This window comes from Akebia trifoliata, chromosome 9 (assembly GCF_017979445.1).
Source record: "Akebia trifoliata isolate Shusen 1 chromosome 9, ASM1797944v1, whole genome shotgun sequence".
NCBI lineage: Eukaryota > Viridiplantae > Streptophyta > Magnoliopsida > Ranunculales > Lardizabalaceae > Akebia > Akebia trifoliata.
Genome location: NC_141383.1, coordinates 19,839,864 through 19,860,048, shown reverse-complemented (window position 1 = coordinate 19,860,048; position 20,185 = coordinate 19,839,864). Strand labels below are relative to the sequence as shown.

The window sequence follows — 20,185 nt, the reverse complement described above, 5'->3', positions numbered from 1 at the left end:
AAGAAATCCAAGGATTCCTGCCTTATCCACGCAGACCCATTGGGCTAATGACACGTGTAAATACACGCCACACTATCAGATTTTGATTGCCTACGTTGGATTTTGAAAGGGCCCACCATGAGATGACCATCTCATATTGCCCCCATGTGGTGGTGGGTCTTAGTGAACATCAATAACAGAACTGAGGACAAAGTTCAGATCATCCTGGTAGTATTATAATATAATGGTACATGGATCCCAACCGTCTAACCAATTAGATAAACTTTCGATTAAATTCGTCTTTTAAAACATTCACGACACCCATGACCATAGTCACCAAATTTTAACAAAAAAAAGTTATAAAATTAACCAAATAAAGAATCAACCAATTTAATCAATGAATTAATTGATGATTGCTATGAGTATGATAATATTTTTACTCTTCAATCTCAAAATTTTATGTACCAACCTAAAAATCCCGAGAATAAGATAGAACTTTTAAGGAAATCAAGCATGATGGAGGTCATTTGTTTAATTCTTTATTTAATTAACCGAGTTGTATCTCAAATAAATTATATTTGTCCATGATAAGCTAGTTTGGTCATTTTTCAAGAATCGCTCTTGCACAGTCGAATCTTTCCATCATGCCGTAACTAATAATACCTTTTGTAATTCACAACCCATGATCATCCCAAGTGGTTAGTAATTTTGTAGGAAAAGGTGGATTTTGAACGTAGGTCGTAGTGTCAACACTCATAAATTTTAACCAACATAAAAGTTTACACCTTCTTTAATGGTATTAATTTTTTATTTTTTTATAATCAGGTATCCCAATAGACAATGGTCAGGCCCATATATGGACTTTGCTCAATTCATGGTCCAAGGATTAGTCTCGGGGCATGTGCAATGCCCGCACATCACACGTACCAAGTAAGTGAAGGTGCACTCTCTCAGGGGTTCCTAAGGAATCAAGGCTCATTCTGGCTATCGATAATAGTATTAATTATTAGTCTCCATGAATATATATATACACACACGGGACATGCTGATCACTTTATGATAAGTAATCGAGAAAATGGATCTGGCTTTTAATAGATTTCAACTCATAACATTCACATCCTTCAAATCCATTTAATGAGGCCATTTAATAGTCAACATCATTGTTTAGATGGACCATTTCAGATTTTGACATTGAATGTGCCTCCTCAAAGAGATGATAAAGTCTAAATTATGTGTGTGTGATAATACACAAACCCACGACCAAAACACAACCTATGTAACAATGATCAAAATATCAAAATGAATGATTTTTTTTTTTTTTTTTTTTTTTTTTTGCGCTTTGGTGGGCTGTAGGTACCAATCCACCTGCACATGACAACAGATAAATATACCACTTTATGTGAAGGAGTATATAGAAACTCAAAAGTGTGACTTGGGGAGTAAACTCAACTAACCCCTGGCGGGTAAAATGAATGAATATGGTATAAGTTAACTTATGCCAATAAGTGAACCTGCATAACATGCTGCCAACTTGATAAAATTTTAATTCAACTCACTTTCAAGTTGACTTGGTCAAGTTTTTGATGGTTTGACTTGATGATAATTTGTTTAGTTGGCCTACTAAGTTAGTTCCACCGACCCAAATCCAATCCAATCAAGTAGACTTGGCCATGTTTTGAAACGACCCAATTAGGGCTTAAAACGGGTCAAATACGGTATGGATATGAGAATGTCCATATCCATATTCAAATTCATATGCGGATCTGACTCGGATCCTAATACCTAAAATCATATCCAAACCATTTTACTTTTATCAAAACCATATTCAAATCCAATCGAATTAATTGATTCGGGTCAATCGAGTCGGATAATGTTAAATCATTTAAGGTTATTTTAAATAAAATTACTAAAATGTGGTTAAATGGTGACTAAACTAAAGACCTCTTTATTTTAAAGAGAAGTCTTGGCCACTACACCCAACTATTGTTGATTGATGGAAGATAACTTGAAAAATATAAAAATACAACTTGCAAAGTAATATATCATTCAGATCTTGGCAGATATAGAAATGAATCTGTATCCGACCCAAATCCAACTTGGATCAAGAGACATCAACCCATATCCAAACCATATTTTAATTCGGATATACTTAATGGGACCAAACCCGCTAAATTCGGATCCAATGCACTCAGATTTCGAATAAAATCCATCCCATTTTAAGCCATAATCCCAATGAGTAACTAAACATAGGATCCATCTTTCATACCAATAGTGACATGGGTATTTTCTCTTTTTAAATTATATCCATTTATAGTTGTGGGCCTTTTATGGCAAGTGAGATTACTCTTCAATTTTATTAGGTGAATGTTAATTTTGAAGCTAAATCATGATAAACATGGTTTAAAATTTCGAAATGTATCGGTCAATACATATCGGTATCAGCCCAGACCGATACAAAACATTGAACGTTTCAAGAATGTATCGGAATGCATCGATTTGTATCGAATGTATTAGTCGATATCATATCATTTTTTTTATTAACTGAAACATTCAATCGATATGATCAATGTTGTCGAATGCAATCGCATATACTATTTTGTATGAGTTAATCATCACATATGCCATCATGGCAAATGCGATTTAAGGTTTCTAGTTCATTATGTCATGGTATAAAAAAGTATGCGATGACATATTACTCCAATGAACAATGATTTGACCATTGGATAATTAAATTCAAGTTTTTTTTAATCTATCTTCTCCTATAGCCATCCTATTTCCACTCCCTATTCATGCATTATTATAAGTTATTTCTTTTATTTTTGCACTTGCATATATTCTCTTTAAATCTTATTTTTTTACTTTATTTTTTTAAAATATTGAGATAATGCATTCTAACATAAGATCATAATATCCACTTTAATTATTAAACTATTAAAGCAGAATCCACTTTAATTATCTAGAACTTGATAATTAAAGTAAGCCACCTTTGTATCGTGAATATTTTATATATTATTGACTATTTAGCTTCTTCAGTTCTTTTATTCTTGTTACTAAATAACTAAATGTAATCAATTTTATTCAATTTGAAAAATGAGTGTTATCCAAAATCCAAATATATTGTTATAGGTTTTTTTTTTTTTCTTATACTTTTTTTATTTTTTAAATATTTTCTCCCCTTTTCTTTTAATTTGAAATAAAAAAATTATTTTGTGCAATATGCAATTAGATATGCTATTTGATAACATTGGATACGATATTTCAAACCAGGGTGGTAATAACACTAAGACTTTAACTAACTTGGTAAATATTATGGTTTGTGGAGCCTAATGGTAGTGATCCATAAGGAGTTATTGTTATATATAATTCCACAAGTTTTTGTTGGTTGAGGTTGTAGGGGGTATATATTTCTCTATATTTGATGAAAGAGAGTGATATGGAGCAAAGAGTTTTCTCTTCATAATAGAATCGATGTGGATTCTGTCTACATACCTTAATCTTGAATGAACCATGTGAATTTATATTTCTTTGTATGCTAGCATCTTTGTTTATTTCTTTTATATCATTCTTAAATCGATTTCGTAATGAGAAGGTGGTTCTTTCATAAAGAGTAATTTACATATGAATAAAATGTATACAATAATCTAAATTCTAAGGAAAAATATTGTAGACGTTTCCCAAAACGTTCGCAACTTATGACAAAATTCCAGTTCGATACATTGTTTATTTTAATTCCCAAACCATGTTTTTCCAATGATTTCTTCACTTTTGTAATCAATGAATCCACTGATAAATTATCAGCAAGATCACTAATATGGCAAAATCGTTGATATTTTATCAACGAATTCATTAACTATAAAGGTGACGAATTCACTTGAAAAACATGTTTTGGGAATTAAAATGAAAAGTGTGTCGTGTAGGAACCAAAAAAATCACATTCCTAGGGATTAGTAAAGTTACCAAATCAAGGTATTGGGGCTGATTCAACCTGAACCAATACCAGTCGTATCAAATATTTAATGAATAAGTCCCTAGGTCGATCCAATTAATGAACGTGCTTTATGCTAGGTGGTTCGGCCAACTGGGCCAATCCCTCATCTTAACATGCTCTATGCTACATGATTCGATCAATGTGCCCATTCTACAAATGTGCACCTTCACACTACATGGTTAGGCCAAACATACCCCCCAACCCTTAAAAGACTCGGTCAATGAGTCCCCTCACACTAGGTGGTTCAACCATCAGACAAAGGAGTAACCCACGCAAGTAATTAAAAAGACAACCTTATGCCAAATTACCCAAGTAGCACAAATTACACATGGTGCTCGAAGGAACCACAACTACATAAGTTAACTAAGTTAACTCGAGAACTGAGTAGTCACCGAGTTAAGATGATTACACATTTAAGGTTACTCGTCATGTAAATTACAAGAACCACGAGGAGTGGATTTTCATTGCCATCAATACATCATAGGCATTAATTTTCAAAAATATTGGACAACATGAGAAAGTGGTTACAACTGAGTTTACTATCTCCTTTAATGAATCCACTCTACAAATAGAGAGACTTTTCTCACTCAAACCTCAAAGCAAAAAATCACACATAAATACTTATTTTTTACTCTATTTTTTTTGTTCTATAATTTTTATCAAGTTCTAATTTAATCGTCAAAAGCTCCTTAACTGACATCACACTGATGTCTTTTCAGGTTAAGATGGAATAAAAAATGACAGAAAATTTTTAAGTTTCATCGGAGAAGAAAAGTGAAATTAAGCATTTATTATAGTATGTATCTCGAGAAATAGGAGATCCAAAAAGTCCTCCACATGCCAGACTCGAATTTCGTCATATTCAATGCACGAAATGGAAATTCACCAAATATTATAAATAATCACTACAAAATAATGTACTTATCAAGCAAATAAGTATCTCGAATCATCAGAATAGAATCAGAGTCACCACACTTGAATTTGAGAAGGAGAGGGAGGTCAGAGAAGGGGAGTTGGATTTGATTGTCTAAGTCACGTCTCTCAAGATATGATAAAATGAGATATTCTATTGCCACACCAAATTTTAATAAAAGCACTTTAATTCATATGTAAATAACCATATAATTAACACACATCTTGGGGTGTTAGAAAAGTTGGTGCGGCAATAGAAGCTCTCTAAAACGTACTCCACAATTTTCAATATTTATAATTTAAATGAAGGCTTTAGGTAGAGTTTTCATTTCTCTTTATTAAGTTTCCCCTTTAAATAAGTAGCTTTGAAAAGAGGGAAACGGAGAACAAAATTATAGACAGTTATGATGTGTTATTTTAAGGATAATTTGGACTACCTTCTCACTAATTAGCCTAATTCAACTGCATCCTTAGAATATGAAAATTTAAACTCGTCTTCCTGGCCATGGACTTTTTAATATGGAAACTTCGAATATCTGTGATTTTAATAAAAGCCAAGGGTCACTTGACCTTTGATTTGCTGAGGGGACATATAAGCATTTAAAGGACAGACTGAGTCACCTCCAAGCTCAGACTATGGTTTTAAAACCTCACCCCCATGATCGAGTTGACTCATCCAAGTCATCTCATTGATTCATTTTGTTAAATTAATTTAAGAATGGTGATAATCTAATTACCCCATGTGGCACACTCAATCGACTCTCCTAACAGACAAGTTTGGAAATCGTAGATCTGCACGTCTCAGGTATACAACTGCACCTTCCCATAAAAAAGTGTATCCTGAGGGAATTATGTATCCCAAGGCATATAGATCTATGATTCTCAAATTTGTCACGTCAGAGAGTCGATTAAGTGTGCCACTTGGGGTAGTCATATTATCACTGACTCTTGATTTAAATATATTTAAACCACAAATAATTGTTATGTTTTCTTTTATAGGTTGAATTAATATATATATTTACTTTTTTTACTTTTATTTTATTTAAGTGATCTTAAAGTGCAACTTTATTGTCTTACCGACCAAAATCCACCCACATTGGGATTACTCGGGTTAATCATGATGGATTCACCCTCTGAAACAAGAAGTTCTGGTCCTGGAGGTATAATATCAACCACTTGGTGTCCATCCGATGCATCAGCTATGGTTTATGAATATCCCCTCTTATAGTACTATTCTGCTCTATTTCATATCCTGCTGCTGTCGCATTAAATTATTAAAATTAATTAATTTATAAGAAAACATCAAAATTCATCGACTTGGTCGATTTATCGTATAACAAACTCAGTCAAGATTTTCAAATATCGAATGAGTCATCTTAGGTCTCAGGAAAGTTTTAAACAATAGGCCTACGGAACTTTTAGGTGAGTCAAAATCTAAATTCGAAAAGGGCTGATATACGAAATCAACATGCATGGGTCGGTTTGTGAATCATCAAATTGACCCAACTACATGGACATTTGGTATTCTTATTCAAAAATAGCAGCTACTATAGCTTTAAAAAATTTAAGAACACTTTTACACACCAATAACATTGAAAAATATTATTAAAACATCTTTTTCCAAACCCCAATAGTCTAATATATATAAACCACAAGGGTTGGTGAGATGGCTAAGACCACGTATCACAAAGTGGAGATCTTGAGTTCTAACCTCTCCTTACGGGCCTTGAGGATTAATCAGGTGCTGTAAGAGGCTCGAATACTTCGATTCCAAAAAATAAAAATAAAAAAATATATAATTTATTGATTCACACAACCTGAAAAAAGCTTGACAGTCCAAGATTGTCGACTTCCATAAAATTTGTCAGACCAAAATATCAAATCTTTCATTGTCAATTTTTTTTTTCGACGGACCAAAAAAGTTAATGAAGGATGGGAGATATTTGATGACTCTAAGCCGTTGAATTGGGGATCATCAAAAATTTCAATGCCCATAAGTCGTCAAAATTCGCTTTTTAAAATTTGTGGGCTTTGACCGTCAAATTTTCTTGTCAAAATTTTCAGTTTTCACATAGTGTCACCGGCATCAACCTACAAGTCATCGAGTTAATGAAAGAGAGTATCCTAAGGATAAGACTCGAAACTTGCTACTAGCACACTATGACTTGACTTGACTTGATTAAATCCCTCTCTTTGGGAATGCAATGTGTTAGATGGCCAAATCTTCTTAAGCAGATCCCACAGGATAGATGATGTGTGAACCAATACACGTCTTAACGACTAAGTTATGCCATTGAACTTAATACATCTTTCAATGACATGGCATCTTGATCAAAATAATTCCCTTGTGCTTCTCACCTATTAAGATAACTTATATTAATATGGGGAGAATAACTTTTCATGACAAATAATGTGTATGCACACCAATAATTTATACATATTCCTAATTATATGATAGAGAAGTCTAAATTCCCCTTGGGACTTCATTTGCACAATATTATATTTTTTTTTTATATGTTTTAACAGGTCACACATACCATCCACCTGCATGTGTACAACAGTTAAATATATCATTTTATGTGGAGAGGCATATGGAGACTCGAAAGTGTGGCAAGGGGAGCAAACTCGATCGTCCTTACCATCTCAGCTAATCCCTGTTGGGTAATTGCACAATATTATATAAGATTCCTCTCTACCTATTTATAATTTTTTTTTTCTTTTATACTGATATAAGATATGAGACATAAGATATATTATTTGGGGTGCGGGGAGGGGGGCCAAAAACAATCGTAGACTCCAAATCTACCTCTAGATGATGAGAGCCCATGAATCGAAGATGATGATGGCCGTCCATATATTATTTGCAAATGAAGTAGTTAATACTATGTGATTTTCTCCATTTCTCCTAGGGTTTGCTCAGATGTTGCAAAAAGATCCATACACATTCCTAATTACTCATGTATGTGGATAGAAATCTCATCGTCGTCTCAAAGAGTCTAACCCTAATCTCTAATGAAATACACGTTCTATAATCATTTTCAATTGGACAAGCCATTAATCTAATTCGAACATGATTATAAATAGACACAAAAATATTATTTACGTTAGAAATTAGGAATCAACGGCTCTCGATGGGACCCATAGAGTTTTAGATAGAAAAACCTTTTTGTTTTAGAAAAAAACATGGAGAATCTCTACGAGTGCAAACAACTGTAATGTGAAATCACAATGTCGTATCCGAAGATAACAAGACACCAACTCCACATGGGATGCTGGGGTATCTCGCGAGCACCAAAACTAATATATTTGGAATCAATTTGTACTTCCATTTGTGAGGCCAATATAGATAATATTTTTGACCATCCATCGGTACTTACATAACCATTGTTTAAAAAATATTAGTTCATTTTAACATTACTATCTATTTAAAAAAGCTTGACCTAATACGACAGTCTAAATGAATAGTCTAACGTGTTTGACTTCAATGTTTCATAAGGTTAAGAATGTCGTAATGGCCTGAAATTTTGTAAGAAAACTATTATATAATAGGTTTGATGAACATGATACACACATCCGACAAGCGAAAGTGCAAATATGAGAATTACTGATCCCGATAAATTTAGTTCTTTTGGTAAGTAAGCGCCAAGATTATTCAAAAAAAAATTGTGATAAAAACTATCTAACATTGAAATACAACAATTTAAACATTAACATGAACAAAATGTTCAAACAAGGAAACTCAAAATACTTGCTCATACTTGCCCATATGAATCGTATTTTGTTATTTCTCTACAACAAAAAAGGGATGATCATTCGCTACAAGAAGTTCTATCCTAGAATGCTGGGGAAGCCGTTGTGGTGTGGGTGGAAGAAGATGATGCCGGGGAATTAGAACGATCATTATCATCGTCCCCAATACTATGATCTGCTCGGCTACTCAATGATAGATTCGTTGGGGATCGTTGTGATTGTTGCTTCTGTTGTTGTTGTTGCTGAGAATTCGATGCCAATTTCAGTTGTGGTGAGGAAGCTATCGGAACGTAGATTCCTTTGGTGGATGGCGTGGTGGCTTCCCCCTCAGTTGTCGACACATTGGCATATTCCGGTGGTGGGACCCATATGCCTCCCACAACAACAAACTGTGTTGGTTGTGGATTGCCGTTGTTATGCATGGATGGACCAGGCCTTCTTGTGTGTAGACGATATTTCTGGAACAAATATGATTAAAAAAAATAATTAGTAAAATATGATTGAAGATAAAGAGAATAATTTTAAAAGTTAGACTTTCAAAAATAAAAAATAAAAAAATCTCTACATGACCTATTGAAATTGATACATAATTTTTTATATATTAATATATTTTAAATGTTTTTAATTAATATCAATGGGATCATATAGTGGTATATCTAGTAATTCAACTTATAACAAAGCAGGTCCTAACGTGCTTGATTGGTAAAAACTTTGGGTGATGATATCATGGACATGGGTCTGTGTTTTTCGAGATGAAACATCATTTTTTTATAATCTAGATGGACCACAATTTTTTATAAAAAAATTTATAATTATTTTTATATCAAAATCCATTAGAACTTGACTTGTATTATTCCAATAGGATAGGGTTGGCTGCCAGTCAAAATCATGATGGACAAAAGAGGAATAATGGGTTACCATCATCAGGTATAGATCATTGACGTTCCTCGAGATTCACACCTTACAAATCTTGACCTAGTATATATAAGGATAATATTGTATAATCCCACAGACAACTATATTAATATCATGGACAAAATCAACAAGGGGACCATGAAAAACAACATTAATGCTCTCCCAAAAATTCACATGGTTTCCTCAAGATTCCAAGTATTTGTTTGTTGTGGTTTTTTTACACATATGTACCTTAGCTTTCTCAAGTCTCAACATATAAATTTGGATAAAAATGGTAATTTAGACAAAAACAATCATCCAAACATACCATAATACAAGTATTAATTTAACCAAAAATAACATACTTTGTTCGTGATTCGCCATTATTCCATGGGTCCCACCAGTGAAGACATCTTTATCAACAACTAAATATCATGATTTTAACTAATATAAAATTATTTTTGTTTCTTGGAGAGGAATTAAGATATGTTAAACCTAACGGATTAAGGAAGGTATCTAATAAAGGGTGATTTTGAAATACCCCTATCTTTCGATGAATATTAAAGATACCCCCATATTTTCAAATTTATGAATTAGATCCCTTGATTATTGTCCTCAACGACAAACCAACAACAAATCACGTTTTGAGAGAGTAACTATTTGTCAAAAGGTTGAAATACTCTTCCAGTTAAGTCATCCTGGAGGATAAGAAATTATCAAAAGACTAAAATACCCTCGCAATTAAAATCTATTAAAACAATCTAGATCTCTAATATCAAAATTGGTATGGGACGTTGGATTTAGAGTGTACGATTGAAAATCTTGAGTTCTCTTTTTTAGAAAGCATATTATCATCTTCAACCTCTCATTTTAATAAATACTAAAACCCTTGAAAATCTTAAGTTTTTTTTTTATATGAGTTAAAAGTTTGGGAATAAGTTGATTTTTTGTGAGCATTTTGTTTGTAGTCGAAAAGTAATGATTATTATCTTAAATAAAAATTTAAATATGAAAATAATGTAACTATTTTTAATAGTTTAACTTGTATTATACTAATTGCCTCAAGACGAGTCAACTCGACCTTTTTGAGGATATGGGAAGAGATTTCCCAAACCACATCTATTTGTGACAACAAAAAAGATGATCCGATGCCACAATCTTATATATTTCAAACTTTAAAAAAAAAAAAAAATTATTAAAATTTTTTTAAAAGAAATGTTAAATTTTCATTGTCTTTATCAAGATTACAACAACTCATTCATTAACGATTTGAGCTAAATGACCCTCTAGTTGACCTATTATTTTGCCAACAAAACAATTCATGTGTCTCATTACCATTTTTTTAAATATGATATGACTTAAATAACTCTAGAAATTGACGTATTTATTTGCCAACTTGACAGTCCATGTGGGCCTATGATCACTCAACTAATTTTTCTCAATTCACGAATGAAGTAACAATGAGGGTATTTCAATAAATTTAGAAGGCATTTAATGTGAAGTATATCAAAGTGTAAGGGTATTTAAGTCTTTTGACAAGTACTTATCCACCTAAACGTCCTCTTCTGTTAGTCCTCACTAATGACAACGGTCAAGGGATCTATGTCATCAATTTGAAAATGTGTGGGTATATCTGATATTCATCAAAATGTAGGGGGTATGTCAAAATCACCCTCTAATAAATGGTGGACCAAATCCATCTACTTATGGATGAAAATAACGTCACGACCGTTGATTCTAACGACGAAAGGAATCTCATAAATAGTGGGTCCCAAGTCCAACCACTCCTATGAGCCTAAAGGGTTAAAATAAATTTGTTTGTTTTTGAAAACCGAAGAATCTGGACAATCGCAAGAGAGAATCTCAGCAAAATCTATAATAATAAATATTAGCCGACACTAAAAATCAAAGTCGATTTTCCCCACCAATCTTTTTAATTAATCCTTTAAATGTCCTTTAATATTAATAATGTTACATCGTTAAGAGGATATTCCACTCTTGGATGCTCTTCAAGATTTGTTGGTGTGAATCGAGAGGGACCTCGAATTAAATTTGGTAGGTCTATAAAAATATGGATTAAATTTATTAGTAAATATAAATATTTTCAAGAGTACTTATTTCTCGAAAAAATAAAACATTAAATATAACATAAACATTATAAATTTTTTATTTTTTAAAACATATTAATCTAGCTTGACTTAGTTAACTTTTGATTTTTCCTTGGAAAGGGTCAAGTTCAAGGAACTATGATCTTAGATAGAATTGACACAAAATAAAATGGTGAGGATTTATACATATTTTAACAATATATTTTTAAAATATTTATCGTGAGAGTATATCTTGATTTCATGTTTTTTTTTAGTGTGTGTAATGATTTTTGAGTCGTGCTGGGGTGACACAGGATTTATTGTGATTCTCACAATTCTGACGTGGACATGCATACATAACCGTAGATGGTTGTTGCTCATATCGCGAGAAACACATCTATGGTTATGTGCACATCCCACGTCAGATTTGTGAGAATTGCAGTAAATACCCTATGTCTTTTCAGTATTTTCCATGATTTTTTAACACCCCCTCTAACACAAGCCACCTACACCCCTATCATAGAACAATAGATCATTTGCATTGGAATACATAAAAAATAAATATTTTTTTGTGTATTCCAAGGCAAATGATGTACGATTCTTATAATCACGATTTTTTTTATGAAGTGGGGGTTGAATTATCTTAAAATTCCATCTCAACAAAGGTCGTATCAACAAAGAAGATTTGGGTTGAGGGAAAACTTCACCCAAATCATAACAATTTGTCATCAATAACATCATGAAGATATCATGACATTCCGATCTTCCTTGACTTATAATTTACATTGTATTTTTTTTTTTTTTTGTGGCGCACTAACCGGATAAATTTTCTTTTAAGATCATCATCATCGTTGTTGAAATCTTATTTCAAAATTTAAAGTCAACTAAATAAATTATGTTCCTCCATTCAATTATGCTAGAATCGTGTGATGTTTAGAATCGTACAATCACGTTATCCGCTATTGAAAGTGTTTTCCATATCCGTTTTCATTATCTCAAACCAATTTCATTTGTATATTATCTTTCAAGATATATTATTAAAATTTATAAACCCAAAACTAATAACAATACTTTCAATAACTAAGAAAAATTAAAAAGATTGATTAGAGATTATTACCTGCAAATGACTTTTGACTTCATCATTGGTAAGTCCATCAACCTTCATTAATTCCCTAATTTGCTTTGGTGTAGCAACTGTCACAAACAAATCAAGAAATTTCAAATTAAATATAAATTCAAAATTATTCAATTACTATTAAAAAGATTAAAACAAATAAAATGGACTAATAATTCTCAAATTTTTGTTCACAAACCATGAGATCCTCCAAGTTGTTGCAAAGCTTGTAAGAATCTTCGATGTAATTCAGGCGACCAATATCGTCTTGCCTTCCTATTTAGTTGCCCATCTTTCTCTTTTACTTTCTCTTCTCCTCTTTTATTTCCATTATCACCTGTAGTCGAACTGGTTGCGGCCATTGATATTGTTGTTGATGTTGTTGTTGTTGCTGTTGTTGATACCGCCATTTTATTTTTTGCAAAAATGTGAAATTCGCCTCCTCGAATTTTTTTGTCGATTTCCGATGTCTTTTCACATAAATCCTAAAAAAAATCAATAATAATAATCAATCAAATTTATAAAAAAAAAATTGAAATTATTATTTTAAAAATAATGTCATTTCATATAAATGTCACAAATTCTCCAAGTTTCAACAAATAAATCAAATTTAAAAATAAAAAAATAAAAATCTAATTTTCAATTAACCAATCAAATCAAATTTTTAAACAAAATAAAATTATTATTTTCTTCAAAAAAAAAAAAAATTGATTGTTTTACCTCTTTTGGGGGTGGATCGGGGCTTTGATTCCATAATTGGACAGATCTCAACCAATCAACTTTCTTCCCAATTTTCTCATTAATCCTGTCTGATTCTTCCTCTTCAACTACTTCTTCTTCTCCTTCTTCAGAAGAACTTCGTTTCAAAGGAATAAATTCTTCAAGAACCGGACCTTCATCCATCGAAGTCTCTTCTTCAAATCCAGAAAAACAGAGATGTTGCTTGCAATTCTCAATGGCTGACAAATCAAACAAACACAATTTTACAATTTTCAGAATTATAAACCTTTTTTTTTTATTTTTTAACGATCAATTAAAACAAAATCAAAGAAGATTAACGAAAGAGAAACTTGAGAGTCGGTTTTGGTACCTTGGTTTACGAGATCTAAACAAAGAGGCAACTCTCGTTGAAAAACTTGGATCTTACGACGCTCTTCTTCCAATGCTTCCATGTGATCTCTGTATCTCTTCTTCATTTTCTCTCTCGAGTCCATAATTTCGAATCGATCGGTTACAGATCTTTTTCTAGGGTTCTGAACATAGAGAGGTCCGTAAGAAGGAATCGAAGAACAGAGAATCAAAAAGAAAGAGAATAAACTTTTAGATAGAGAGAGGAAGAAACTTGAGAGAGAAGCAGAAAAGGAGGTGATTGTAATTTAGAAGAATAGGGAAGGGTGTAAGAAGAATCAAAGTCGGGGCGTCGCGTACAAATCGAATCTTTGATGCCTTAATAGAGGAGGAGAGGGGTTGGAGAGATTAAAGAGGAGTGGTTGAATATTCGTGATTCCTTGCTGGAGATGACGTCAGCCCTCTTGTAGATAAGATCGAGGACACCTGGCCCTCTCTCTCCCTCTATTTACCGAATATTCTTCGAGTGATATATTGGTTCGAAAAGGAATCTTCTTAACGTGCTTCACCTGCCCCCCACGCCGCATATAGGACGGCAAGGACAAAAAAGATATTAATAATGTATTTTGTTTATTACCTCCCTCAATAATTAAGTATATTTTACATGACTCCTTATCATTTGTACTACCTTGAGCCCACTTGATTAATTAAAAATCAGCTTGATTTGTGAATTTTAAGTATTGGGTCTTTTATAGACTATCTTGGGCCCACTTGGTTGACAAAAAAATCATCTTGATTGGTGATTTCTATGTATAGGGTCTTATGAAAAAGTCAAATCTAGAATTATTATATAGAGATAGGGCTTTAAATGAACTATGGATTGGGTCTAAATCCAATCTATTTTGATTCGATAACCTAAATGATCAAATTTGGAAGGATCACTGATCACGTATCTATTAGATGACGATTTGATCGAATAATACATGGGAAAATATATAAATTATGTTACATAGTTTGTTTGGATATGTAATGTATTTGTATTTTATATGTTAAATTGGATTTAATTTGATTTGGACTTGATTCACGTGTTATCAAGTTGATTTTTGATCTGAATATTGCAATTCAATAGACATGGAATTCGACAAAAACTTGACCCAATAAACATGAATATTTGATCCCTAAAATTACTTAAAGGACATTGGGGAGGGATCTATTTCTAAATGGTCCCCAAGTTATGTGTAGTAACTTGATAGGACAGTTAGGTGCTGTTTGTTAAACTGAAAAAAATAAGTGCTGAATAGCATTAAGCGCTGAAACTTATAAGCGTTGAATTTAAGTGCTAAAAAAGTTGTTTGTTTAGATGCTGAATCATGTTTGTTACACATTGCTGAAACTGATAAATTGTCTTTGTTACCCTTACAATTATATTATACATTGTTTGCATGTTTTAAATGCTTATTTATTATCAAACACAATAAAATATATTATTTCTTATAAAATTAAAATACAATTTATTTTTAAATAATAAATAATACTTAAATCTTCAATTTATAAATAATAATTTCTATTTATAAAAGCCCACAATTTCAAATTAAAAATAATAATGTCATACAAGTCACCAAAATTTGAAATCAACTTTAAAAAGAACTTAATTTTTTATGAATAATTTTCGATGGAAATGAAGGATGTGTAATTATAAAAGCACCCTATGAATTAATAAGGGCAACCCACACTATAGTCATTTTTGTTTTGTTTTATATGGATTAAAATTTTTGGAATGACCAAATTTTTAGTGAGGATAATTTATATGGTCTAGAGATCATCCTCACCAAAAATCAGTTTATTTTGAAACTTCTAACTCGTTAAAAATAGTTTAAAAAAAAAAATGGACAATTTACGATTCTTGAACTTGTTTTGATAGGGTTAAAAGTTTCAAGATGTGCTGATTTTTTGTGAGAATGATCTCCTCATTGTAGAGATCATCCTCACCAAAAATCAACTCATTCCAAAATTTTTAACCCATATAAGACAAAATAATTTAGCTATGGTGTGGGTTTATTAATTTGTGGGGTGTCTATATACTTATCCATGGGATATAAGAGGTAATATCCTTTTAAGAATAAGGGCATAGTTGTCCATGCTCAAAAAACAAAGGGCATACTTGTCCGTATTGAAAAAGCGAAGTGCTTACCGCTTCAGCACTTTTTTTCAGCATCAAATAGTGCTGAATTTTTTTCACTTATTTTCAGCAATAAGCACGAGTAAACAAACGCGCTATTTTGACAAAAGTGCTGAATTTAATTTTTTTCAGCAATAAGCACTGAAAAATAGCGCAAACAAACACCACCTTAGTAAACTTTTTATTTCTTGATGATCTTTCATTATTGGCGAATTCATTGCTTTTTTATTTACCATTGTCGATAGTAAATTATACAAATCTATCTCGAGATTCATGAAATAAGATCGCAAATGATTTTATTTATTTTGATGAAAACGAGAGTATAAATCTCAATATTTTCCTTTGATTAATAGTCAAATACAAAATAGTGACGTATGTTGCTTTTCTTCTCTCCAGGGTTCGCGCTTTATCTACTGAGAAAGTTGGTTTGATGATGACTTTATTTATGTTTGATCTTTTGTAGAGACTTCTGTAGATTTTATTCTCTTCGGATTTCGTGTTTTATTAACTGAGAATATTTTCTTGACTTCCAGATAAGGGTTTTATGCGATATTTTCTTTAATCGGATTCCGGATCTTTGAAAATTTTTGTTTTATCTCTAAAGGAGGGATTGAGAGATTTTTCTTCTCTAAAGAGAGAGTTTTTGTCTTTTAAGAGAAAGTGAACTAGATCCCTTTTCAAATGAAAGGGACTTTTGTATTTATAGACTTAAAGATAATTTACCTTGCCAATTATAACCCAACTTAAAGAGATTTGATTGGTTTATTTAAATGTTAAACTTGTCTAAATCCAATTTCAAGGATTTTATAGATTATTATTGTGCCGAACTCATTTATTTGGGTGTAAGACCCAATACTTAATATGTGAATCACTTGATTTTATTTAGATCATTGACTTTATTTGCAAAAGTCCTAGACCCAAGCTTGTAGGAAGCATGTTCCCAGTTAATGGACTCAATTTGACTGCGAGTCCTATTTATAACTTTAGGGACTTCATTTTTATTTATAAAATTTGTAAAGGCCTCCTCAAAAAAAATATTGGAACCTACAACTGTCGAGTTCACTTTTTTTTTATTATGGAACTTGATGCTGTTTTATTTAGTGTCGAGTTCATAATTTTTACTACCAAACTCACCAACACTGGTAAAACTCACCTATTTTCAATTTTTGAATTTTTTCAACCAAAATACATGGAAAGATCAACTAAAAACTTAAGATAACGATTTGTTTAGATGATTTCAACCCAAAGAACCATTCTTGATCGTTTTCACAAAAAACTAAGGAAAAAAAAGTAAAAAAATAATTCTTGTTTTTTACATACATCTTCAAAATATTTGAAAAAATCCTTAACAATGATTTCTTCTTTCTTCTTAAATCATTTATGAGAGAATGGAGTCTCTAAAACTCGATTAAGATGTCAAAAATCCAAATTTTTGGATGAAAAAGACGAATTCAAACAATTAAGGCATTCAATTGTGAGAAATGTGGAAGATGAGGTCTAGGGACTATTAAAAAAAGAAAAGTTTACCAAATGGACTATTGAAAGACTGCCCAAAACTTACCTCTGCCAGGATCCTTTAAGTAACTTTCCCTACTTCTTATCAGAGTTGTCTTAGATTGCTCTTTATATGATATGAACTTGATCCACTGAAAGTCTTACTTCTCGATTAACCTTACGAATATTTAACTATCACATGTAAAATTAAACTGATCAAGGATTTTTGAATATGGTCTTTCGGAGGCTAGAAGTCACCAATCAATTTGATTTTTGATATATATGATTAGTTGGCCCATAACAAATGTATTAGATCAAAACTTTATAGTTGATTGGGTGAAGGCCGAAAGACAAAGGAGGTAACTCCAATTTTTCAAATAAGGATGAGGCATTTCAAATTCAACTCATCATACAGGGATATATAAATAATTAAAAAAAATTAAGTAGGGTTATTGAATCCTTTACTTCTAGAGTTGCCTCCCAAGGTGGCATTATACCGAGATATAAGTTGGATAAGTATGAAACAATCAACTTAATTGTTAAATTCTAACCATTGGATTCTAGCATTTTATCATGGGGTTTTGGGTCCATGCATGAGCCTAATCAAAGAATCTATGATGGAATTTCTCAAATACAATGGTCAGGAATAACTAATCAAGTTGATTTCAGTTTTGGATTCATTTCAATCTAATAACTTTGTCTTGAGATCATGAATTTGGACTTCTAATAAGAATTCAATATGATAAAGATATTATTCGTTACCTTATCAGATCAGTTTTGCATGAACCATTTCTCAATTTGATACAGAATGATGGAATAATGTTCGAAAATTATAAATGTTATACTATATATTTGAGATATTTACGAAAAAGGGATCAACTTTTGATGGATTTACGATTCTGGCACATTGCTCATTTTAATTACCAAAACATAAACGACAACGAATTCAAAGGTTTTTAAAATGACTATTTCGCAGGTTTAAAGTGACAATTTTACTTTAAACCCGCGAAATTGCCACTTTAAACCTACAAAATAGTCACTTCATTCTGAATTTTTTTTTTTTTGACGAAAATTTGATTGTTCACGTCTTGGTAATTAAAATAAACAGTGAGTCGGAATCATAAATAACTTATTTTCAACTCACGAAATAGTAATTTACCTTATATATTTTGTTTGGGTATGTGTTCAATTTGGAGATCAAGTAAATGTTAACTATTGGAATAATGTGTGGTAAAATTCATAGTTTTATTGATATACTTTGTTGAGGGAAAGGTTTGAACTCAAGGCCTCTTGAATGTTATTTTGTAAAGTGTAAAGATTTCCTTAATTTGTGAAACATAAGCTAAAAGAGTTTTTTTTTTTTTTTTTTATAAAAATTGAAAGTCAAAGATTCTCTTAGTTTTCTTATTTGTGAAAATTGTAGAGACAACTCTTCATATCTTTAGTTTCACATTGAATAAATACAAGAATTATGTTTAACTAATAATGAATATCTCTCTCTTTCTTGCTTGGATGTGAGTGAGAAAGAGAGGGCCTCGCGCGCACATGGGACTACAGCCCATTGTATTTGGGGCCAATTTGTTGAAAAACCTTAATGTGCATGCGATATGTGCAGGAAAAGTGCAAATCTCGGATTTAAGCCTCACTTGGGTCCACGTGAAGGGTCTATGAAGTTTATTTTTTCTAAAATCTTTTTGCTATCTTTCGAGTATGAGTGCACGGTTAGCAGGGAGTGTGACTATTGAATCTTGGAAACTAGAAGCCTGAAACCAATTGCACTATAGATTCAATCCTAAAGGGGCAAAATTGATTTAAGTCTCAATCATTGATAATTTCTTCATGCCTTAATCATTGATAATTTCTTCCTACTTTTATACTCTAATATTATTTAGAATCTATTTGTTTCAAGAACACAGAGTCAGAATTATTCAACTTAATGGTATCCAGTGTTATTTGAATCTAGATCAAGTAAAGGTTAATTGCTGGATAACGATCCAAAATTGGCCATTGGCATTAGCTTTGTAGTAATCGGCACTAATACATTACTTGTCAAAGAGTCTTTGATGTTTAAATAAGAATACTTAAAAAGTAGTTTCCCATGATCTTAGGGGTCAATGAACATCCATTTTCAAGGTTTGTGTCGTCAGTTACACTCCTAGATCGCTATCCCGCCTTGGGAGACAAACGATAATGATCGATGGGATTTTTTGTGTGCCTAGAAAGCAAGACTATCCCAACGTGTAGACTTGTATATATCCCATGTGGGTCTAAATTTATTCCTATTACTATGTCCCACGTTATTTATAGAGTAGTGATTTTATTACTTGAAAATTTTCACTCGATTTGTACTTGGCTGATGTGGCAAGGGCAAAGAACCAATGATCATTTTCTTGTGTATCCCGATCTATGACTCTGTGCCCTTGCCACATCAGCCGAATACAAGACTGAGTGAAATTTTTTAGTCAAAAAATCACGACTCTTAGTTATATTACATTGGGCGAGATTTATTCCAACCCCATTTGACATGAATATCGACGTGACATGAACCTACTCATGATTAATTGCATACTTCTTTTTGCTTATAAAAGATAATCATGATTTCTTCCAACCATAAGTCTTTGCCCTGGTATTCAATCAATTTCCCTCTTGATTATTTATGGCAATTGAATATTTAAAGACGACCTCCTCTGTACTATACTCTCAATTTCTTGTTATGGCAA

General features: G+C 31.9%; 1 protein-coding gene across 1 annotated transcript; it reads right to left on the bottom strand.

Moving 5' to 3' along the window:
• Positions 1–8,542: 8,542 nt before the first annotated feature.
• On the bottom strand, positions 8,543–14,192 carry LOC147394536 (transcription factor HHO3-like). The gene is made up of 5 exons (XM_086454262.1): positions 13,815–14,192; positions 13,445–13,683; positions 12,924–13,209; positions 12,728–12,804; positions 8,543–9,087 (listed from the first exon to the last, which is right to left on the bottom strand). Exons 1-5 carry the CDS (start codon positions 13,936–13,938, stop codon positions 8,713–8,715), a joined length of 1,101 nt encoding a protein of 366 aa, XP_086310388.1. The 5' UTR covers positions 13,939–14,192; the 3' UTR covers positions 8,543–8,712.
• Positions 14,193–20,185: the final 5,993 nt, after the last annotated feature.

What these genes read in the sequence shown, in the direction of transcription:
- LOC147394536 (XM_086454262.1), bottom strand. Translation starts at nt 13,938, where the DNA reads ATGGACTCGAGAGAGAAAATGAAGAAGAGATACAGAGATCACATGGAA. An exon ending in TTTAGATCTCGTAAACCAAG is followed by an intron (nt 13,684 to 13,814) that starts GTACCAAAACCG and finishes TTGATTTGTCAG; the next exon opens with CCATTGAGAATTGCAAGCAA. An exon ending in CCGATCCACCCCCAAAAGAG is followed by an intron (nt 13,210 to 13,444) that starts GTAAAACAATCA and finishes GATTTTTTTTAG; the next exon opens with GATTTATGTGAAAAGACATC.